General features: G+C 45.7%; 2 protein-coding genes across 6 annotated transcripts in view; one reads left to right on the top strand and one right to left on the bottom strand.

Annotated features, from left to right (window-relative positions):
* Positions 1-20,590, bottom strand: part of HSF2BP (heat shock transcription factor 2 binding protein) — a 121,698-nt gene extending 101,108 nt beyond the window's left edge. For all 5 annotated transcript variants that reach the window (XM_005548579.4, XM_074033937.1, XM_005548580.4 and 2 more), the window contains exons 1-4: positions 20,482-20,590; positions 19,153-19,419; positions 17,359-17,509; positions 8,514-8,617 (exon numbers count right to left, since the gene is read on the bottom strand). In XM_005548579.4, coding sequence (XP_005548636.1) covers positions 8,514-8,617; positions 17,359-17,509; positions 19,153-19,188 — 291 coding nt within the window. In that variant the 5' untranslated portion in view covers positions 19,189-19,419; positions 20,482-20,590. The remainder of the gene's footprint in view (positions 1-8,513; positions 8,618-17,358; positions 17,510-19,152; positions 19,420-20,481) is intronic.
* Positions 20,591-20,656: 66 nt separating this feature from the next.
* RRP1B (ribosomal RNA processing 1B) overlaps positions 20,657-24,314 on the top strand; it is a 38,992-nt gene continuing 35,334 nt past the window's right edge. The window contains exon 1 of the mRNA XM_005548578.4: positions 20,657-20,887. Within this exon, the coding sequence (XP_005548635.3) occupies positions 20,758-20,887 (130 nt within the window). The 5' untranslated portion in view covers positions 20,657-20,757. The remainder of the gene's footprint in view (positions 20,888-24,314) is intronic.

The raw sequence follows: 24,314 nt of genomic DNA, 5'->3' as shown, positions 1-24,314 counted from the left end.
CAAATCTAAAGAGACAGAAAGTGAATCAGTGTTTGCCTGGGGCTGTGCAAGAGAGCACGGACTAACTGCAACAGATATGTGATGGAAATGTTCTAAAAGTTTATTGGACAAAATCCAACAATCACTCATGATTAAAAAAAAAAAAAAAAAAATTCTCAGTCAGGACCAGTGGCTCATGACTGTAATCCCAGCGCTTTAAGGAACCAAGGTAGGAGGTTCACTTGACAAGAGAGAGGAGGTAGAGACCAGCCTTGGCAACACAGTAAGACCCTATCTCTACAAAAACTCAAAAAAAAAAAAAAATTAGCTGGCCATGGTGGCATATGCCTATAGACTCAGGAGGTTCAGGCAACTGGATCCTATGAGCTCAGGAGTTCAAGGCTGCAGTGAGCTATGATCACACTACTGCACTCCAGCCTGGGCTGCAGAGTGAGGCCCTGTCTCTGGGGAAAAAGAAAAAAAAAAGAAAAAAGGAACTCAGCAAACTAGGAATAGAGGGGAACTTTCTCAATTTTTTTTTTTTTTTTTTTGAGACGGAATCTCGCTCTGTCGCCCAGGCTGGAGTGCAGTGGCTGGATCTCAGCTCACTGCAAGCTCCGCCTCCCGGGTTTACGCCATTCTCCTGCCTCAGTCTCCCGAGTAGCTGGGACTACAGACGCCTGCCACCTCGCCCGGCTAGTTTTTTGTATTTTTTTGTAGAGATGGGGTTTCACCATGTTAGCCAGGATGGTCTCAATCTCCTGACCTCGTGATCCGCCCGTCTCGGCCTCCCAAAGTGCTGGGATTACAGGCTTGAGCCACCGCGCCCGGCCGACTTTCTCAATTTTATAAATGCATCTGCAAAAACCTACAGCTAAAATCATAATTAATGCTAAAAGACTGAATACTTTCCCCTGAGATCAGGAATAAGGCAAAGACATCTACTCTCACCACTGTTATTCAGCACAGTGCTATAGTGCTGGAAGTTCTGGCCATGCAAGAAGGCAAGAGGAAGAAATAAAAGGTATACAAAGCAGAATGAAGAACTAGAACAGCCCCTATTTGTAGATGACATGACTGTCCACGTAGAAAATCTCAAGAAATCTATAAAAGAACTCCTAGAAGTCATAAATGAGTTCAAAAAGACCACAGGGGCTGGGCGCGGTGGCTCACGCCTGTAATCCCAGCACTCTGAGAGGCCAAGGCGGGCGGATCACTGGAGGTCAGGAGTTCAAGACCAGCCTGGCCAACATGGTGAAATCGTGTCTGTACTAAAAACGCAAAAATTACCCGGGCATGGAGGCGTGCACCTGTAATTCCAGCTACTCAAGAGGCTGAGGCAGGAGAATTGCCTGAACCTGAGAGGTGGAGGTTGTAGTGAGCCGAGATCACACCACTGCACTGCAGCCTGGGGGACAAGATAAACAAACAAAAAGCAATCACATTTCTATGTACTAACTAAAAAATGGAAACCAAAATTAAAAACACAATACCATTTACAGTTACTCCAAATAAAATTAAATACTTAGGTAAAAATCTAATACAAATGTTTATGCTGAAAATAACTAGGTAAAAATCTAACACAAATCTAGATGCTGAAAATAATTATAAACTGCTGATGAAAGAAATTAAAGACAACTTAAAGAAAAGGAGAGACATGCTATGTTTATGAATTGGAAGATTCAATATAGTAAAGATATCAATTCTCTACAAACTGATCTACAAATACACCACAATTTCTATTAAAATTCCAGCAAGGCTTTTGTAGACACAAACAAGATGACTCTAAAATGTATGTGGAAAAGCAAAGGAGCTAGAATAGTTAAGGCAACTCTGAAACAGAGGAATGAAATGGGAAGAATCATTTTATCCAGTGTCAAGGCTTACTATGTCGCTACAGTAATCAAAACAATGTATCATTGGTGGAGGAACAGATCAAAGCACCTGAGTAGAGAACCTACAACAGACCCAGGTCGGTATGACTGAATTTTGACAAAGGTGCCAAAGCAATTCAACGAAGGAGAGTCTTTTTGAGCAATAGTGCTGAAGCAACTGGACAATGATAAGCCAAAGAAGAAAATATTAACCTGGACTTAACCCTCATACTTTCTACAAAAATTAACTCAAAATAAATCATAGACTTAAATGCAAAATGTAAAACTATAAAACTATTAAGAAAAAAGAACAGGAGAAAATTGTGGGGACCTAGAGCTATGTGAAAAATTCTTAGATATAACAACAAGAAAATAGTCTATAAAAAGGAGAAATCAGTAAATTGGACTTCATCAAAATTTAAAACATTTGCTTTTTGAAAGAAGCTGTGAAGATGAAAAGAGCAGCTACAGACTGGGAGAAAAGACTTGCAAAACATGTATTCAGCAAAGGACTTGTGTCTAGAATATATCAAGAGCTCAAACGCAAAAGCGAAAAGGGAAAAAATCCAATTAGAACACGGATAAAAGACATGAAAAAAACATTTCATAAAAAAGAATACACAGACAGAAAATAAATGCACGAAATGATGTTCAACATAACATCATTAGCTATTAGGGAAATGCAAATTAAAACCAAAACACACCTATCAAAATGACTAAGATTCAAAATAGAGATAACACCAAATGCTGGTTAGGACATGAAGAAAGTGAATCACTTATATATTTTTGGTGAGAATATAAAATGGTACAGCCACTCGGGAGAACAATTTGGCAATTTCTTTCAAAACTAAATGCCCACTTACCATACAACCCAGTAACTGTACTCTCAGGCATTTATCACACAAAAATAAAGACACACATTCACGCAAAAACCTATACATGGATGTTACTAGTGTCTTTATCAGTAGTAGAAAAAAAAAAACGTAGAAACTATTCAAACTTCTTTCAGTGGAGGAATTGCAACATATTGCAAACAAATCGCAACATATACATACCATGGAATATGAGGCAATAAAAAGAAAGAAACTAACAATACATGCAACTTGGATGTATCTGAGTGAAAGTCAGTCTCTGCCAGACACCCTTGGCTCATGCCTGTAATCTCAGCACTTTGGGAGGACAAGGCCAAAGGATCAATTGAGCCCAGGGGTTCAAGACAAGCCTGAGCAACATAGCGAACCTGTCTCCACAAAAAAATTAAAAATTAGCTGGGCAGGCCGGGCGCAGTGGCTCAAGCCTGTAATCCCAGCACTTTGGGAGGCCGAGACGGGCGGATCACGAGGTCAGGAGATCGAGACCATCCTGGCTAACACGGTGAAACCCCGTCTCTATTAAGAAATACAAAAAAAAACTAGCCGGGCGAGGTGGCGGGCGCCTGTAGTCCCAGCTACTTGGGAGGCTGAGGCCGGAGAATGGCGTGAACCCGGGAGGCGGAGCTTGCAGTGAGCTGAGATCCGGCCACTGCACTCCAGCCTGGGTGACAGAGCGAGACTCTGTCTCAAAAAAAAAAAAAAAAAAAAAAAAAAAATTAGCTGGGCATGGTGGCATGTGCCTGTGGACCTAGCTACTTGGGAGGCTGACACGGGAGGATTGCTTGGGCCCAAGAGGTTGAGGATGCAGCGAGCCATGATCTTGCCACTGCATGTCACTGCCTGAGTGACACAGTGAGACCCTGTCTCAAGGAAAAGTCAGTCTCAAAAGGTTATTCCACGTTATGACATTCTTGAGATAAGAAAATTAGAGAGATGGAAAATGTACTAGTGATTGCCAGGGGCTACGCAGAGGGAATGGGGTGGATGTGGCCATAAAGGGGTAGCACCAAGGAGCCTTATGGTGATGGAACAGTTCTGTGAGTGTGGTCGTAGCTACATGAATCTACAAATGTCATAAAATTGCACAGAATTATGTACATATGTACACACACAAATGAGTACATACAGGAATGATGAAATACAAAGAAGTGCAGGTGAAAACTAGTGAAACTTGAAAGCTCTGTTAATTGTACCAATTCCAATTTCCTAGTTTTTATCTTCTACTACAGTTATGCAAGATGTCACCACTAGGGGAAACTGGGTGAAGGGTATAGGTAACTTCCCTGGACTTTTTGCAACTTCTAGTGAATCTGTAAGTATATACAAAAATTTATTTTGTTTCCAGTGGGATTGGACCAAAAATTTTAACCAAAAAAAAAAAGTCATATAAATTTACTAAAAACTATCAAACTATACAATTACAATATATACAATTACAATGGAAAAAACGTTGTTGTACAAAATATACCTCAATAATCCTGTTTTAAAGAAACAATAATCAAACCCTGGTATATTTTCCAGTTTAATGGAATACTCATACATAACAAGTTTATCAAGCACAAAACTCCCAAGATTTCTTCAATATCTTTCTGTAGTTCATTTCTTATTTTAGCTTAACCACAATTTTTCTTTTAAAAGTTTCTTGGCTCACTGTAAGCTCTGCCTTCCGGGTTCACGCCATTCTCCTGCCTCAGCCTCCCAAGTAGCTGGGACTACAGGTGCCCACCACCACGCCCAGCTAATTTTGTGTGTGTGTATGTGTGTGTGTGTGTATATATATATATATATTTTTTTTTTTTTTTTTTGTAGAGACGGGGTTTCACTGTGTTAGCCAAGATGGTCTCGATCTCCTGACCTTGTGATTCGCCTACCTCGGCCTCCCAAAGTGCTGGGATTACAGGCATGAGCCACCACACCTGGCCAATATTCTGCAACTGTTTTGCCTTCACCAGGAAGCTGGGATCTTTTCCCTCGAGAGTCCAAACATTGCTACTGCCAGGACTCTTTCCTGGCCTAGCCTCCTCACATCATAAGCAGGTATCAAGACCCAGTGCACCTCCTCCACTGACCCTACAAAATCTCTGTGGAGGAAACATCTCCACCATGGCCAGGAACAAAGTCTTCCTTGTTTGAGTAGCCTTTCTCTAGGGGTTCGGAAGCTGCTTGCTCATACATCACACTTTATGATTTTGGTTCCATACTTTGTTTCTGACCTTTTCTCACATATTGAACTCAATACTTTATGCCTTTTCCTAGTGATTTTTCACTCATACAGAAGTACTTACTAGCAGCCAGGCACAGTGGCTCACGCCTGTAATCCCAGCACTTTGGGAGGCCAGGGTGGACAGATCACCTGAGGTCAGGAGTTCAAGACCAGCCTGGCCAACATGGCGAAACCTCATCTCTACTAAAAAGATACAAAAATCAGCCAGGAGTAGTGGCATGCGCCTGTAATCCCAGCTATCCAGGTGGTGGAGGTTGTGGTGAGCTGAGATTGCGCCACTGCTCTCCAGCCTGGACGACAGAGCAAGACTCTGTCTCAAAAAAAAAAAAAAAGTACTTTCTAGCAATAATTTAACTTAGGATCTAGTCCCTGGATTCTTTCCTGGGTCCTCAATTCTATAAGTTTCCAGAGCCAGGTGCAGTGGCCCATGCCTGTAATCCCAGCACTTTGGGAGGCCCAAAGCAGGAGGATCACTTGAGCCCAGGAGTTCAAGACCAACCTGGGCAACATAGTGAGACCCCATCTCTATAAAAAATTTTTAAAATTGTTTTAAAAATTGTACTTCAATAGAATTGTTCTTGTAAAAAATAAAAATTTATTAATTAATTAAATTTATTTAGCTGGGTATCATGGCACATCTCTGTAGTCCCAGCCACTCTGGAGGTCAAGGAGGAGGATCGCTTAAGCCCAGGAGGTCGAGGCTACCGCAACTATTATTGCACCACTACACTCCAGCCTGGCAATAGAGCAAGATCCTGACTCAAAAAAAATAAAAATAATAAAATAAGTTTCTAGAGTCCTTCCTTATGATCTGTACAGGCCTGGACAGAGACTACAGCAAAGGCTACAGATAAGGCAGCTGCTAGAAGAGAAATGGCCTTGTTACAGCAACCTTGCAGGAGCCTCCCTCTGTATTCACCTTGCAGGAGCTTCCCTCTGTGTCCACCTTGCAAGGGCTTCCCTCTGTATTCACCTTGCAGGGGCTTCTCTCTGTGTTCACCTTGCAGGGGCTTCCCTCTGTGTTCACCTTGCAGGAGCCTCCCTCTGTGTTCACCTTGCAGGGGCTTCCCTCTGTGTTCACCTTGCAGGGGCTTCCCTCTGTGTCCACCTTGCAGGAGCTTCTCTGTATTCACCTTGCAGGAGCTTCCCTCTGTGTTCACCTTGCAGGGGCTTCCCTCTGTGTTCACCTTGCAGGGGCTTCCCTCTGTGTTCACCTTGCAGGAGCTTCTCTGTATTCACCTTGCAGGGGCTTCCCTCTGTGTTCACCTTGCAGGAGCTTCCCTCTGTGTTCACCTTGCAGGGGCTTCTCTGTATTCACCTTGCAGGGGCTTTCCTCTGTGTTCACCTTGCAGGGGCTTCCCTCTGTGTTCACCTTGCAGGGGCTTCTCTGTATTTACCTTGCAGGGGCTTCCCTCTGTGTTCACCTTGCAGGGGCTTCTCTGTATTTACCTTGCAGGGGCTTCCCTCTGTATTCACCTTGCAGGGGCTTCCATCTGTATCCATCTTGCAGGGGCTTCTCTGTATTCACCTTGCAGGGGCTTCCCTCTGTGTTCACCTTGCAGGAGCTTCCCTCTTGTATCCACCTTGCAGGGGGCTTCCCTCTGTATTCACCTTGCAGGGGCCTCCCTCTGTATTCACCTTGCAGGGGCTTCCCTCTGTGTTCACCTTGCAGGAGCTTCCTTCTTGTATCCACCTTGCAGGGGGCTTCCCTCTGTATTCACCTTGCAGGGGCCTCCCTCTGTATTCACCTTGCAAGGGCTTCTCTGTATTCACCTTGCAGGGGCTTCCCTCTGTGTTCACCTTGCAGGGGCTTCCCTCTGTATTCACCTTGCAGGGGCTTCTCTGTATTCACCTTGCAGGGGCTTCCCTCTGTAGGCACCTTGCAGGGGCTTCTCTGTATTCACCTTGCAGGGGCTTCCCTCTGTATGCACCTTGCAGGGGCTTCCCTCTGTATTTACCTTGCAGGGGCTTCTCCATATTCACCTTGCAGGGGCTTCTCTGTATTCACCTTGCAGGGGCTTCTCTGTATTCACCTTGCAGGGGCTTCCCTCTGTATTCACCTTGCAGGTGCTTCCCTCTGTAGGCACCTTGCAGGAGCTTCTCTGTATTCACCTTGCAGGAGCTTCCCTCTGTATTAAATTGGACTACTGAACAAGATTTTTAACTATACATAGGGAATAGCTGGGTGAAATATTCCCACATTTTAAGGTCAAAGTTCCAGGGCAACAAAACCCTAGTGATTTCAAGCTACTTTACCGTGGCTGTTTCCTCCTTCTCAGTATGCATTTACTCGAATGGCTTCTTTTTTTTTTTTTTTTTTTTGAGATGGAGTCTCGCTTTGTCATCCAGGCTGGAGTGCAGTGGCACGATTTCGGCTCACTGCAACCTCCACCTCCCGGGTTCAGGCAATTCTCCTGCCTCAGCCTCCCAAGTAGCTGGGATTACAGGCACCTGCTACTATGCCCGGCTAATTTTTGTATTTTTAGTAGAGACCGGGTTTGATCATGTTGGCCAGGCTGGTCTCGAACTCCTGACCGCAAGCGAACTGCCCACCCTGGCCTCACAAAGTGCTGGGATTACAGGCTTGAGCCACTGCACTTGGCCTGTTAGTACCATTATTATTCAAAACAAAAATATATCCAGGCCCCAAATTTTATAGTGTCGGAATATTTCTAGTTGTATGGAAAAGGAAGTTATGCCACACAAAAAGTTAAGCAATTTTTAAGAAATATTAGTTTATCTAATATTTATATAAAATATAACTGGCTAAAATATAATAATCCCCAAATTAATTACATGTACTTCTGATTTAATACACCTATCTCCAACTATAAGATATTATGTACATTTTTTTCCCTCAAGATTCTTATTGCTATGGTTTGGATGTGGTTTGTCCCCATCTAAACCATGTTGAAATTTGATCCCCAATGTGGCACTCTTGAGAGGTGGGGCCTAGTGGGAGGTGTATGGGTCATGGGAGTGGATTCCTCATGAATCGATTAATGTGCTCTCTAGAGGGTGAGTGAGTTCTTGCTCTCACAGGAATGGATTAGTTTCCCTGAGAGCAGGCTGGTAAAGAGTCTGGCTTCCTCAGTTTCTCTCTCTTGCTTTCTCTCATCATGTGATCTCGTCACACAGCCCGCTCCCCTTCTGTCATCATTTGAAGCAGCCTGAGGCCCTCACCAGAAAAAGATGCCCAATCTTGAACCTTCCAGCCACCAAAATCTCGACATAAATAAACCTCTTTTCTGTATAAGTTACTCAGTCTCAGATATTTTGTTACAGCAACACAAAATGAACTCAGATAATTATGAACCTTTATGTTGTAGGGCAGATTTTTAAACATAAAAGTTAAAACATACCAAGTGAATAACCTATGTGTTAAATGTTTACAAAATCCATCTGTTCAACTACATTCCAACACACTCAGAATACACACATTTACAAATACAATTTATTGAGGATTAAGAGTAAAAAATTCAGACCCACTGCTTATCATAAGTGAAAGGCTGTAAACCAATCCCACTTTCTGGCATGGTGAGAGCCTGTCCCTAAGCATGGTACCTTCTTGTCTCTTATGCTGTCGGCCTGCACGGTTTCCAGGCGGGCTTTAAAGTGCTCACAATCCATTTTCAGCTGCTCTAGTTCTTGCTCTTTCCTTTCCAGGTCTAGGAGAAAGAGACATAAAACTTCTTAAGATATTTCAAGTCACTAATCTCTCCCTAAGCACCTATTTTGCCCAGTCTTGACTTATTAAAACATGCACTAATTACTTGGGTAAGAACATCTGCATTTCTTGACTTCTAACCTGTTCTTGAATAATCAATATTCTAAAAGTCTTGTTCTCTAAATTCATCTCAGTTTTTAGCCCATAGCACAAAGGACTTTGGTTTTCTGTTCTGTGTTTTTAAGGCTTCGCTTTACTGCCAGACAGTACTCAAGGCTTCAAGAAAATGTGTTATTTAAAGGATTGAAAGCAGAGCTGAGAAGCCCGACTGTCTCATGGCACAGACTTGTCGCTACTCCATGAAAAGCAGAAGGCAGCTCAGGGAGTGCACGGCGCCAGCACAGGCTGATTCACAAAGCTAGTGTCACCCACTGGCAGACTGACTCAATGGGAACAACTGCAGTAGTCGGCACTGGAGGAGGGAAATAACAGTGATAAAAAAGAAAAAATGCTACAGTGAAAGAGTGGGAACTACATAGTACTTCCTCTCCACCACATTCATTTAGTTGATGAGTCAACAACAACCAACAAAAATCCCAAAAAAATCCATGTCAATAAACCAAGTAAAAGCATTATCAACTTTAAATTTAAAATATTATGTTGCAGAAATACTGACATTCAAAAAAATCAAATACATAATACAAAGTTTTAAGTGTTTGATCTCAAGAGCTAGGAAATCATCAGTTTTTATGCCAACATATACCAAGATTTGAGGGTGCTAAGAGCTAATGGTCTAACTTCTCTGATTAAAGTAGCAATGCTTTAGGACAGTGATTCTCAAACTTCAGTGTACATCAGAATCCCTGGAGGACCTGATAATACGGTGTCGGCTGGGTCCCACCCACAGTTTCCAATTTGGAACCCCTGAGGTGAGCCTGAGAATTTACATTTCTAACAAGTTCCCAGGTAAGACTCATGCTGCCTGTCTGGGACCCACATTTTAAGAACTACTTCTGGGCAATAACCTGGTCTCTCATCACCAATTAAATAAAATGAACATGCAACACATGACCAGCAACAGCAAACAAGGGAATCCATCCACAGGAATGTGAAAGAGCAAAAAAAATGAAGAGTAATGGAAGGCAGCTACCTATTATTTGTCACATGAAGGAATTTCACTTCTTTACACATTCCCTCTCCTAATCCTTGAACCGAGAAAAACACAAGGCAACTCTGCTTATCTGTCTCATTCTTATACTCTCACTTGGGATGAGTGAGAAAGCCTCAAAGAGCCAGGCGCCTGGAAAACGGAACATTACTCCACCCTAGAGGAGAAAAAGCTCACAAACACTTCCTCAATTATGTGCAAACAAACGAGAAGGGGTAGGGCTTTCGAATCTAGGGATCCGAGAGGACAAGAGGAAGCCCGAATAAGAAACTTATGGGGACTGCTTAGAACACATGTGTATCCCCAAAGCCCTAAAGGAAACTTTAATAAAGGAAGGAAGAAATAAAGCTAGTCTCTAAATTTTCTAGAGACCCTGTCCCAGAAGAAAGATTAGAACCTAAAAGTAAATATTCAGACCAGCTAAACAGTATACAATTGGCTGGCAAAGCTTCTTATAAAATGTGTTTCTCAGGGGCCAGGCTCGGTGGCTTACGCCTGTGTAATTCCAGGGCTTCGGAAAGCCGAGGTGGGAGGATCGCTTGAGGCCGGGAGTTCGAGACCAGCCAGGGTAAGAACCCCATCTCTCAAAAAAAAAAAAAAAGTGTTTCTCAGAAATAGAGCAAAGTGCCATTGGACTATATCCTCTCCCTCAAATCACAGTTTCATCTTCTGCTCTTTTAAGAAATATTATGCCACAATGACTTTTACTGGAATTCTTGATTTTATCCTAATCCTGGCCAAAAAAATCAACTAGCAAGCACTATGCTTTAAAAACTACATACTTGTATTATTTGTAACAATGTCAAATGGAAATACATTATTTATACACATACACACTACAATCATCATATATGAAATACCACCTACAGTCATAGACAAAAAAGAACAAACTGAAAAACTAAGACGAAATTTCTGTGATTTAAAATTTTTCTTTGCATTTAACTGTTAAATTTGGCTTCTACTATTAAACTATATATTACTCAAACATGATAAAGGAGATAGGAAATCTCTACAAGCCTTATTATGTATAAAAACCTGTGGGAATTAACTGTGACCACCCAAAAGGGCTCTCTTGCATTATGGTAATTTCATAATCACTTGTTCTAGACAGCTGTACGCAACCCTAGTGTAAGTTAACACACCAAAAGGACAGGGTTAAAACATCCGACTCTAGGACTCTACGGTAGGCAATCTCAGAATTCCGGTCAGTCAGGGAGGCCACACCCATCCACGCTAGGCTCCTGGGGAGGTGGCAAGTGCTCTTCTGCTGTGTGAGGCCGCCGCCTTGTGGCCAGATGGGAACATTGCTGCTGCCTTGGAACACAACTCTGACCTTGCATTTTCAACTTGGCCCGCTGTGTGCCTGCTACCTAAAAGCACCCTGAAGGCAGGGATTTGCATACGTTTTCTTCTATGCCTACCCTCCAAATGTCTATATGGAACATAGTAGGCAATACAAAAATATTTGTCACATAAATTTATTTCACTTCTTTATACATTCCTTCTGCTAATCTTTGAACCAATAAAAACACACAGCTACTTTGGTTATCTGTATGTCTCATTCTTACACAATAAGAATATATTACTTTTGTAATTTTTTTAAACCCAAGAGACAGAAATAATATGAACAGTGAATATTACAAACAACCTAAATCATAGACCATTAAAACATCTATGTATCTTCTGAAACAACATTTTTTTTTTTTTGAGACGGAGTTGCTCTGTTGCCCAGGCTAGAGTGCAGTGGGGAGATGGCACGATCTCAGCTCACTGCAACCAACATCTCCCAGGTTCAAGCGATCCTCCCAACTCAGCCTCCTGAGTAGCTAGGGCTACAGGCACCCGCCACCACGCCTGGCTAATTTTTGTATTTTTAGTAGAGATGGGGTTTCACCATGTTGGCCAGGCTAGTCTTGAACTCCTGACCTCAAGTGATCTGCCCATCTTGGCCTCCCAAAGTGCTGAGATTACAGGCGTGAGCTGCTGCAAGCAGCTGATAATCATTTCTTAATACAGGTCTAATAACATGAGAATGGCTGTATCTCTTAATACTCAACTTATTCACAGGGAGGGTACAGAAAGCTAGAAATGAAAAGAAGGGTTTCTAAAACACTAATCAAAGAAAACTGCACAAACGGCATCAATTTATCTTACTATTTCTTTATCACCTGGTATGTGAGGTTGGGAGTTCAAGAGCAGCCTAGACAACATGGTGAAACCCCATCTCTACTAGAAATACAAAAATTAGCCCAGCATGGTGGTACATGCCTATAGTCCCAGCTACTCGGGAGGCTGAGTTGTGAGGACTGCTTGAACCTGGGAGGCGGATGTTGCAGTGAGCCAAGATCATGCCATTGCACTTCAGCCTGGGCGACAGAGCAAGACTTCATCTCATTTAAAAAAAAAAAAAAAAAAAAAAAACTAAGATCAATCTTGAACTCAAATTAATTCTGTTGATTTCCCAAACCAGAGTCAGGGAACTTTGCTTTCCATTCACTGACACACATACATACATGACATGAATAGTAGGGTGGTCAGGGGTGATATTCAAGCACTACACGCCTCTTCCCCCTCCATCTTGACCACCTTTCCACCTCCTCTGTCCATAAGCTCCCCAAGTGTTTTTTTCTCTACTTTCCTGTGTTCTAGATAATCTCCACCCTGATCTGTGCCCCAAGAGGCGGATGTGAAGTCCCATAGCAACAGGGCTCCCTCGTCCTATGGCTTCTTGTTGGATGCAGTAGCAGCCCTGCAGGAAACTGGAGGACAGGAGGAGATGACTAAGGGTGGGACCTGTCTCCCCACTCCATCCTCCCTGCTGGGCTTCATCCTTCTGAGTGAGGCCACAGGTGCTGTCAAGCATCTTGTCCAGAGCAACGCCTCTCACCAAGTCTGGTACCTCTCTCCCTTCTCCTGCTCCTTCAACCTAGGGGAGGCGATGGCGCTCCACTCGTCAGTTCCTGGATGCTTCTTTCTCCAGGCACTGGTTCCCTGAACCCTGATCACACTTTAATCTCTTCACTTTACTGTTTACTCCTTTTGTTCCCTGCCAAGATATGGATGTGACAAACTCTTGATGTTCTTTCATTTGGGCCACAATAAACTCTGAGTCAAAGTAATAATCCTTTTTTGGTGCTCACTCTTTGGTTCCACTCTTCATGGACATTTCTCAAGTTCTTATTTCTACAGACTACAAATAATTCTTCCCAGAACTGAAATGGGGGTACCTCATATCAAACTCTGTAAATTAATCTCAAAATATCCTACAAACACTTTAGAAATAACATAGTGCAGTGGTTTTCAAATCCTACTGCTAAGAATCTAACAGTACCCGGGGAACAATTACAGTCTCATAAACATTTAATTAATACCCTATTTTACAATGTTATTTAAACTTTTTATTTGGAAGTAATTTCAAATTCACAAAAACTAATACAGAAAAAAAAATGCCCATATATCTCTTTACCCAGACTTACCTACCATTAACATTTTGTTTGCCTCATTTGCTCATCATTTATTTAATTTTAAAAAAATTTTTTTTAGAGATGGAGCTTCCCTCTGTTGCCCAGGCTAGAGTACAGTGGCACGATCTCGACTCACTGTCACTTCTGCCTCCCGGGCTCAAGCGACTCTCTTGCCTCAGCCTCCTGAGTAGAGTAGCTGAGATTACAGGTGTGCTGACAGCACCTGGCCTTTTGTTTGTTTTTGTTTTTTGGGAGTTTGCTTTTTTTTTTTTTGAAAAAAAATGTTAAATACAAAAATGAGCCGGGCATGATGGTGCACACCTGTAGTCCCAGCTACTCGGGAGAGGGAGAGGGAAGGGAGAGGGAGGGGGAAAGGAGAGGGAGGGGGAAGGGAGAGGGAGGGGGAAGGGAGAGGGAGGGAAGGGAGAGGGAAGGGAGGGAGAGGGAAAGGAGGGAGAGGGAAGGGAAGGAGAGGGGAGGGAGAGGGAAGGGAAGGGAGAAGGGAGAAGGAAGGAAGGAAAAGAGAGAAAGAAAGAAGGGCATGCAGATGCAGTAGGGTGCTCCCTATAATCAGCCAGGGAGATAATGATAGACAAAATCAGGGGCCCTGCACTCCCAACAACTTATAAAGTAAAATGGAAATAAAACCATGTGTCTGAAGGAGAAGCATAGGGTACCATGACAACATTTCAAAGGAAGATGGATCACATCAAGGTAGTCAGATTAGGCAGTGACTCTGGGCCAAGGCTGTGCCCAGTAATATAAAGGTTTTTAAGCTGTAGCATGGTTTTGTTTAGGTTTTTGGATGATAGTGAGTTTGGGTGGGTTTTTTAGGTTTTTGTTCTTTATCCGAAAAACAAAGAGAAGCTTCTGAAGACTTACGCGGTGAATAGCATCATCAGATTGAACTGTCACAAACTACTCAGGCTACAGTGTATCCGAGTGACTGGAGAGTGGCAGTGAGGAGACTGCCAGTAGAAGACAGAACACAGCAGTGGAGACAGACGCAGGCTGACGATTCAGGATGCATCCATGAAGTAACACTCACAAGACTTACCAGTGGACAGGTTTCATGGGGAGTGGTGAGGAAGAGAGACAGGTAACAAGGAAGACTCCTGGGTCTCTAGTCTGGGTGGGGTGCTCTGAGGAGACCGAGACAGGCCAGTGTAAGACAGGGGCAGAGGATGGATAGCATGAGGCAGACATGACAACAGGAAGTAAACATTAGCCTGCACCGAGAAAGCAAAAGTCTGTCCTGACTCCTGTCCGGCTGGAATAACACACACAGATAAAGTCAGGTGCCAAGTTAACAGAAAATCTCTCTCAAAGACGATGCAACCGTAAAGTGTCATAATGACCTCTTCTTCGAATGACTGCCTACTTCTTATTCACCGAGAAGCCTGATTCTGTAAAATACCAGACTCGCAGAAATTTTGTTGTTTGAAATTATACAAGAAAGAAGATCCCACTCTTGCCTGCAGGATCTAAGTCACTGTGACACAGAAAAGAACCCTATTTCCAGCTACTGCAGAGCTTCAAGTAAGGGATTTCTAGAACAATGTTCCACGTCTATTTGAACTTTGTAGTTTTCAAGGAAACAGGACCTGGGTCCACTTCACAGTCAGACTTGATAATGGTCCCTTTAGACACAGTTCTATTTTGCTTCATTTATGCTTCACCTAATACCACTCTCTCTCTAAGTCCTATAACAACTCTATCTTCTTCTTCGTTGAGATGCCCCCCCAGTTTCTTGGTGTTCTGGTATGGTTTTCCTCATTGCAGAGTCATAAACCTCACTCTGTCAGACTGTGGGTCTGTTCCTGGTGACCTTAGACTGATTAGGCTAGGGCAAACATTTAGAATTTGAAATAATCATGAAATAAGCAGGAAGAAATGCCAAGTAGGAGTCAGGCACAAGGCCTTGAGCTTGGAGAGTTCTGGGCTAGAGACTAAATCCAGCAGCCACTGGCATCAGGATGGTAACTGAAGCTATGAGTGTACATGAGACTGCCTAGAGAGAAGCCATGGGGTGAGGCAAGAAGGGGGGCCTAGGCCTGAGCCTCAAGCTCTATTTGAAGGCTGCTAAACAGAAGGATAAATTTCAGCAAAGCGGAATAAGCAGGAATTGCCAGAGAGATTATGGGGGAAAAGGTGACTCTATAGCCTGGGGGAGGCCAGGACTATGAGATAAGATCTCCCAAAGTCCCACCGTGATCAAGTGACCACAGATTTGTTTGTGGCCCTCACTCAGTTTGATTTTGGCAGGGGGACTGATCACTAAAGACATTCATGTTAACTAACTCATGAGACCCTGATGTACTTTTTAGAATGCCAGTTTATTAATTTACAGTGAGACTATAACATGCACCGCTACTGGTGTGTGCCTATTTATCTTCCTTTCCTGAAGACAAATGCACAAGGAATGACTAATCTCAGAAAGTTGCTGGATGAGCATGAAATCAAAACTAGGGAAAGTATTTAGAAGTCAGTGACCTGACATTTTGGCAACCAATGACATGGCATACATCTGGCAGGGTCCCAGTGGGAAAGAGAAATCAACTCAGATGTTGAGACTTTTCTGAAAGGACCACTTACAGAGGGGAGAGCAGAGATAACGGAACCATCAAGAGACACTGAGGTACCCAGGGACCAGCAACAGCCCTACAGCCAAAGCAGCAGGGGAAGAAAACAGCATTCCTGGAGTCCAGCAAGAGCTAGGACTATGGAGGAGGCCTCTAGACAGGAGTATTTGTTCTGGAGGGATGCAGCTACTGCCACAGAACAGTAGCAAAGCAGGGAGGGAGCGGGAAGAAACACTCCAACCTCTCTCTCCACCCAGCAATACCTTCCATTGGTGAGCCCCACTGGCAGCCAGCAAGGGAACCAGGGAAATCCCGTCTTCAGAAATCTACCTCCCAGAGCACACCACAGGGCAGAGAAGAACGGATCCGAGGACTTCGGAGAGAATACAAACAGGGCGAGGCACTGCGGTAACCATGAGAACTGTCCCTTCTAACTGGATATGGCTGGCCCACTGACCAGACACATTTGCACATGCCAGAAACTCATATTCTTGGGGTGACCTATCTTCTTGTCTGGATGAGTGCTAGACCTACCTGGGCCCCCTGGATGCACCTTTTCTAGAGGGCACACAGTGAGGGCTAACAACCAAATGTCATGCAGTAAATTGGCCTTAACCATCAAAGGCTGATTTAATCGTGACTTGGCCTCAATCAGGCAAGTGCTGAGACAATCTCAGAATATCTCCAGGAACTTCAATAGGCTCCTAAACTGGTATTCAACACAATGGCTCAGCTCAAATCTCAAAAGTCTGAATGGACACCAGAAAGCCTAAATTTTTTTTTTTTTTTTTTTTTGAGACGGAGTCTCGCTCTGTCACCCGGGCTGGAGTGCAGTGGCCGGATCTCAGCTCACTGCAAGCTCCGCCTCCCGGGTTCACGCCATTCTCCTGCCTCAGCCTCCCGAGTAGCTGGGACTACAGGCGCCCGCCACCTCGCCCAGCTAGCTTTTTGTATTTTTTAGTAGAGACGGGGTTTCACCGTGTTAGCCAGGATGGTCTCGATCTCCTGACCTTGTGTCCGCCCGTCTCAGCCTCCCAAAGTGCTGGGATTACAGGCTTGAGCCACCGCGCCCGGCTGAAAGCCTACATTTCAATCAGTTCTAGAAACTGGCTCACCCATCTACCTAAAGATAAATGAACACAATTCCAGCTCTCTGTACTGACAAGTAAACTCCATGCAAGGTTTCCAGATGGCAAGAACCTTGACTTATGACAGTAAGTACTTAATTTTCAGAATAGCGCTTTTCAGTTATCAAAAGTATAAAATTCTTCTGCCAATGAAGAAAGTGAGAGAGAAATAGAAGCTGATAATAGATGCTCAGGAAACTGGCAACCAACTTATACCAACTTACATATGTCCAAGTCACTACATTGAGGAAACCTCCCTTTCTTAGGTCATCAGACTCTCCCAAGTATCATCGCAAGGACTGCAAGAGTACCTTAAAATTGGTTTACAATTATTTACCTAAGGTAAATCTGCTAGAACAAATTACTGTTACCACCAATGACTGTTGAAAATGAAGACTCACTTTTTTCTACAATCTTTAATTTCTGGAAGCTCTCCAGCACCTCCCCATTTAGTATTCTGGGTAAGAAGTCCCGTATTTGCATCACTTCAGTTGTCAGCCGTTCCAGGTCCTTCTTTCTGACTTTAACAAATTCCTCTTTAGTACCTATGTGCTAAAAGAACAAGCAGATCTTTTATTTCTCTTCACATGACAAAAAAAAACAGCCCAAGTCAACCTGCTTTTCTTTCACACCTCTTATGTTCATTGTTATTTCAAATCATGTCTCTACCTACTGTATGTTCTGCTATAGATCTATTTTATGTATATGTAAACATTTTGAAAGCTGGAGCTTTCTAACGTGAAAGCTTCACGTTAGAAATAATAAAGAGAAAACAGGCCAGGCATGGTGGCTTACACTTGAAATCCCAGGAATTTGGGAGGCCAGGAGTTCAACACCAGTCTGAGCAACATAGAGAGACCCTGTCACTACAAAAATATGAAAACGTGCCCAGGATGCCGGGCGCGATGGCTCACGCCTGTAATCCCAGTACTTTGGGAGGCCGAGGCGTGTGGATCACCTGAGATCAGGAGTTCAAGACCAGCCTGGCCAATATGGTGAAACTCCATCTCTACTAAAAATACAAAAATTAGCCAGGCGTGGTGGCATGCACCTGTAATCTCAGCTACTCAGCAGGCTGATGCGGGAAGAAGGTTTGAGTCCAGGAGTTGGAGGCTGCAGTGAGCTATGATCATGCCACTGCCCTCCAGTCTGGGCAACAGAGCAAGAACACGAAAAACAAAAGTCATACAAGAGCTCTATTCCTAAAAGTCAAAGAAAACGCCTGCAACTTTTTATCATTGCAGCACCAAACTAATCAGGAGAAAAAGGAAGTCATCTAGACTGGTTTCCCACTGGGTTTGCTAAGCCTTCTGCCCGTGATCTCATCTATTCACCCCAAGCCTCCAAGATCGTCCAGATGGAAATTAAGGCACGGGAGCTTGGTGACTCTCAATGCAGCACAAATAATAAGGAGTGGAAGCAGGATGTGAACACGGGTCTGGCCCCAGAGTCCAAGCGCCTTCTCCATCGCATGCAATCAGTTAGTTATAAAATCGATGGAGGGGCCGGGCGCAGTGTAATCCCAGCACTTTGGGAGGCCGAGACGGGCGGATCACGAGGTCAGGAGATCGAGACCGTCCTGGCCTACACGGTGAAACCCCGTCTCTACTAAAAAATACAAAAAACTAGCCGGGCGAGGTAGCGGGCGCCTGTAGTCACAGCTACTCGGGAGGCTGAGGCAGGAGAATGGCTTGAACCCGGGAGGCGGAGCTTGCAGTGAGCTAAGATCCGGCCACTGCACTCCAGCCTGGGCGACAGAGCGAGACTCCGTCTCAAAAAAAAAAAATAAAATAAAATAAATAAAAAATCGATGGAGGGCAGATTCTGAGACTGACGCTGTCTCGCTAAGTCCCGGAGCACGGGGCCAGGGCCTTCGGAAGGGAACTGGGCTTCCACAGGGCAGAGAGAGGTGACCATCCATCCCACGCTCCCATGCCCACTTTGGCGCCATTGAGTGCCCCCACCGCGCGCAGCCTCACAGACCGGGTCCCCGCGTGGGTTTGGAGGCGAAAGTCGCCTCCCACCCACGTCTTCGCCCCGCTCCGGCCCAGCTCACGCTGTCCGGGGAGGAAGTCTCCAGGCCTCCCCCAAGCACACGACAGCAGGCCGTCTCCGAGCGCACTGGGAGCGGCCCTGAGGGGAGCGAATGGCGACGGCTCAAACACGCTGGCGGTGGGCAGGGCTTCCTCACTGACCCTGCAGGCCTTCTCAGCACCGCCCGCTTCGCCCATAGCAGCCGCGGCCTCGGCTCCGTTCTCCTGCGCGGCGGCGTGCCCTCTGACCCCTGACGCCAGAAAGCGCGGGAACGTGTCCACGCCGGGGGTCGGGAACGGAGAGGCGCGAGGCTCAAACCTCGCAGAATTTGCGCAGTATTCTCGGCCGAGAGCGCGAGGAGTGGTCTTGGCGAGGTCCCACTTTGGCTCTTCTGGCTTAGCCCGGGTTTTAAATTTAGCCGGGGTTATCTGCAAAGCAGAAGGAAAGTCAGCCCCTGATGTAAGTGTCAAGTAAAATAAATCGGAAGAGTCCTTTCCTGTTTGGCGAGGAATGCTACACTAAGGGGGACCGTTTCAAACTGGCAGTCTTTGCTGGAAACCTCGCCTCCGCGGTTCGCCTTCCCTCGCTCGGATTCAGGCGCTTTTATGTTAAGGGTTGAATTTTTGTGTCAACAGGCACCTCGGGAGGTCGCCCACATAACTGAGCGGAGCAACTGAGATAACCCCCGCTACGTGTGGAGTGACCTAGTCCATTAGCTTGCCCCGGCACGCCCGCTGAGTCCGCAAAATATAGGATGTTCTTGGGTTTTAGATGAACCCAAAGCTAAGATTTCTTCCCTCTCTGGAGTTAGCAAGCAGCCCGCCCTGCCCAACTCCCCTGGAAGCGCGCGTGCTCTCCAGGCTTCGGGACGCCGGCGCGGGTGCCCCAGCACTGGCACTAGGGCTCCAGAGTAAGGGGCGCGCCGACCTGCCCGAGCCTCTGCAGGCGCTGGCGGAAGGTGAGCCCTTCACCCGCTCAACAGGCCCCAGTGCCGGCCTTTCCTTCCAGTCTCAACTCCACCCTGGGGCCCGGGGGCTCCACAGTTAAAAACTCCGTGCCACGGAGATCGCAGGTGAGCTGCTGGCTCAACGGGGTGTGCTAAATGGGATTAAAGATCCTAGACTGTGGCCAGGCGCCGTGGTTCAATCCCTTAATCCCAGCGCTCAGGGAGGCCGAGGCGGGAGGATTGCTTAAGCCCAGGAGTTTGAGACCAGCCTGGACAACATAGCGAGACCCCATCTCTACAAAAATAAAAAGTAGTGGGGCGTGATAGCGCGCGCCTGTAGTCTCAGCTACTTGGGTGGTCGACATGGGAGGATCGCTTGAGTCTGGGTGGTCGAGGCTGCAGTGAGCCAAGATCACCGCCAAGATCGCGCCCCTGCACTCCAGCCTGGGCGACAGAGGGAGACCCTGTCTCAAAAACAAAAAATCCTAGACCGTTTACAAACAGCCGTCCGTCTCTTCCTGGCCAAGTCCTAACCCTGGCTAACCTCGCCGTGTACAGCCTGAATTTTGGCAACCGAAAGGCAGCGCCGGCGCCACTCGCACAAGAGATGGGCCGCTCCGCCCGCTGCCAGGGCCACGGCCGCGCTCACTCCCAGAGCGCGCTGCGAGCCGCGGCGCCTTTGTGACGCCATCAACTCGCGCGCCGTCGCCGACTTCTGTGCAGTCGAGGCCCTGGCGGACGGCGGCTGGCTGCTCCGCGGCGCTCGGCTGGCGGCATCTGCACCGCGGGTTGCGCGGCCGGGGATGCTCCAGCGGGCGCGATGGCCCCCGCCATGCAGCCGGCCGAGATCCAGTTTGCCCAGCGGCTGGCGTCCAGCGAGAAGGGCATTCGGGACCGGGCGGTGAAGAAGCTGCGCCAGTACATCAGCGTGAAGACGCAGAGGGAGACAGGTGGGCGCACGGCGGCGGTCAGCCGCGCCACATGGCGGGCCGGGGGCCGGGGCTGGGGCCAGGGCCCTGGCACGGAACGCGGCTTCCACGTGTTGTCGTGACACCCAGCGTGTGCTTAGGTTTCCGCGCTGCCAGAACCGCTTCTTGCTGTGTCTAGTGCCTTTTTACACTTGAGGAAACGGGTTGAGGGTGTTCCGTTACTTGTGAAAGTCACAGTAAGCGGGAAAGCTGAGAAAAGACCCAATGGGTCCGATTCCCCAGCCGGCATCTCGAATCACTGGGCTGCCCTCATTTGCCCTGGTGTCCGGTCGGTGATTGCCGCCTTTCTTTGACCAGCACCTTTACGTGCCGGGGCTGGAGGAGAGAAGACAGAAGCACTACTCTCGAGGATTTGTTAGTAATAAAGCAAGGAGGCAAACAGGCAAATAAAGTAGACCTTGTGTAAGTGTAGTAAAGGAAATGAAAACCAGGTAGTAGGCCGGGCGCGGTGTCTCACGCATGTAATCCCAGCACTTTGGGAAGCCGAGGCGGGCGGATGACCGGAGGTCGGGAGTTCGAGACCAGCCTGGCCAATCCAACATGGTGAAACCCCGGCTCTACTAAAAATACAAAATTAGCCGGGCATGGTGGCGCATGCCTGTAATCTCAGTACTCGAGAGGCTGAGGCAGGAGAATCGCTTGAACCTGGGAGGCGGACGTTGCGGTGAGCCGAGATCGCACGATTGCACTCCAACCTGGGCAACAAGAGCGAAACTCCGTCTCAAAAAAAGAAAGAAAGAGAGAAAGAAAGAAAACCAGGTAATAGCAAGAAGTGAAGGAGGTTGCTCTTCTTGATAGACTGTTCTGGGAAGGCCTCTCGGGTGATGTTCAGCTGAAATCTGAAGAGAGATGAGCGGAAAGCGCCTATGCAGAGGCAGGAAAGAGCTTCACGTGCCCTAGGAGTGGTTTGAAAGACCAATTAAGTTGTGGGTGGGCGGGGAGAGTGTGATGAGATGAAGTTGGAGATTGTAGGCAGTGGCCAGATCACACAGGGCTTTGTAGTGTAGATTTTAACGGCACTGCTGTTGAATGATTTCATTTACCTGATCCAAGAATATTTTCTGTAAACTCTTGAGTGAGCCCATACGATATGAACTACGATGTGTGACAGAGGTTTTAAGATAAAGTTTGATTTAGTTACTGATGGTACTAATACATTTAGAATCTGCTTAAAAGAACAGATATTATCTCCCCCATTACTGGCATTCTCAGTTTGTTTTAAGAAAAATCACCAGACTACCCAAAAAAAGAAAATAAACTTTCCTGGGAAGTCTGGTAGAAAAAGGAATGAAGACCAAAATTCCTGACTTTGATTCTGTTAGGGATGTCCCTAAGAGATTTTGTTTACTCTTACAGTTCCAGGTAGTCCATATATGCTGGTGGTTTCTAAACCTAAATTGTTGACCCAGCCCTTTCCTACTTGCAACTGGGATGTGCCTTGCTAGCCTGGCTTCTCTACCTGGCACCTCACACTCAGGATGCCAAAAAACATCATATTTTCTTTCCCCGAAAGCCTGTTGTCTGCTGCTGCTCCTCTACCACCTGTTTTCTCTTCTTTTGGTTGCTAGTTCCCACCAGCCATTCGGATTCCAGCTGGACGCAGGGGATTGTCCTGGACTCCTCTGTCTTCCTCATCCTCTTCCCCTGGCCCACATCCAGTGTCCCTCAGTCCTCCCTCCTTCGCCTCCTGGTGAAATAAATTCTCTGACTGTGGGCCCTTTGCATCTCACCCAAACTTCTGCACCTGCATATTCCCTAACTGGTCTCCTTAACTTCATTTGTGTCCCCCCGAATCTGTCCTCCACAGACCAGCCCAGGGTCATCTTCCTAAAACAAATCTGATCCCACATCACCAATATTTTTTGAAATTCAGTGTCTGCAAGTCATGATCTGTCCTCAGGTGCTCTTCCTCCCTAAGCCCCATGTGACTGCTTCATGTTCTGTCAATAGAACCAGTCATGGATCTTGGTGTATAGCACACAATTTCTCACCTCTCTGCCTTTGCTTCTCCTGTTCACTCTGCAAAGAATCCCACACCTTCTTCACTCCCAGCATTCAGTTCAGTATCACTTCCTTCAAAAAGCCTCCCCTAGCATCTCGCCCTACTCCTCCAGGGTCTAAAACATCCATTGTGTCTCTGTTGCAGCACTTAGCTACATTGCTGCTTAATTATCAATGTGCCATTCTACTCCCAAAACAGTGTAAGCTTCCATCTGTTTTCTTAGCCAGAAGTGGGAGTACATGCAGCCATGAAAGGTCTTGGCCTATACAAAAGTAGAAGACAAGAAGCAATACTTATGGTGCTAAAACAGCCTAGACAGAGCCTTTTGCTCAAACCCTTTGGTGAGCCAGCCCAGGATTTGCAGATGCTGAGGTTACGCGGGGGGCCTAAGACCAGTTTACACCAGTGCTCCAGAGTCCTGTCTGGTTAGTGCCTGTCACACCCAGAGTTTCTTGTCTTGTACGTCTTGTTCACCACCACATGGCATGGAGTACACTGGGCCTTCAAAAAATAACTCTGCAGCGTGAACGTCATGGACAGTGATAATGGGACAAGAAAACACACGGTCTCCGCCACAGCTATGCCCCACCACAATTAAAACACAAATTTGGAAATAACTTGGCCTGACATTTGACTCCCATTGACAGGCTCAAACTTTTTTGCATCTTGTCTTAGGCATCATAAAGGAAATCTGAGATTTCACTCTTCCTGAAACATGAGCTGTTCTGCAGCAACATAAATAGATAGCTTTGTAATTTTAAAAATAAATTGGAAATCTTTGTATTACTTTAAGTAACAGAATGTTGAGCTCATGCTTTAACTGTTCAAGTTAGGTACTCACAGTCCTAAAGTGATCACTCTCCATGGCTTTCATTCATAAGAGCTTATTTGTCCCAATTCATTCATTCATTCATATATTTAGCAAACATTTATGGAGTGCCAACCGTGTACTATTATGTACGCTACTCTTGGCACTGGGAATATAGCAGTGGACAAAACAGTCCCTGCCTATCTTACCAGTTCTGCGACTTTAAAAATAAAGAGGGAGTAAACTAAACTAAAATGGAGAGGCATCCTAAAATCAACCTGGTGACAATTTAATTTGCATCATTGCTTTCTTTTTGGCAACATACAAAATAACAGTACATCTTATGGTTAATGCTATATTCGATTCAGTAAGAAAGTGTTTTTTTGTAATGATGGGGTTAGGGTTCTCTCCGCCCAAGAGTTATAATAAATAGGAGTTGTGGATGTTCTGACCCTGGGGCGTGTTCAAGTATAACACTTTACCCCCATCTAAAATGGCTCCTGGGCTCATTACATGGTGAGAGTAGCTGTTGGATTTGCTGATTTCAAAACCTACTGATATTTCACATGTCTACATGT

This window comes from Macaca fascicularis, chromosome 3, assembly GCF_037993035.2.
Source record: "Macaca fascicularis isolate 582-1 chromosome 3, T2T-MFA8v1.1".
NCBI lineage: Eukaryota > Metazoa > Chordata > Mammalia > Primates > Cercopithecidae > Macaca > Macaca fascicularis.
Note: the sequence above shows the minus strand (reverse complement) of the source record. Positions and strands in the feature narration are given on the sequence as shown.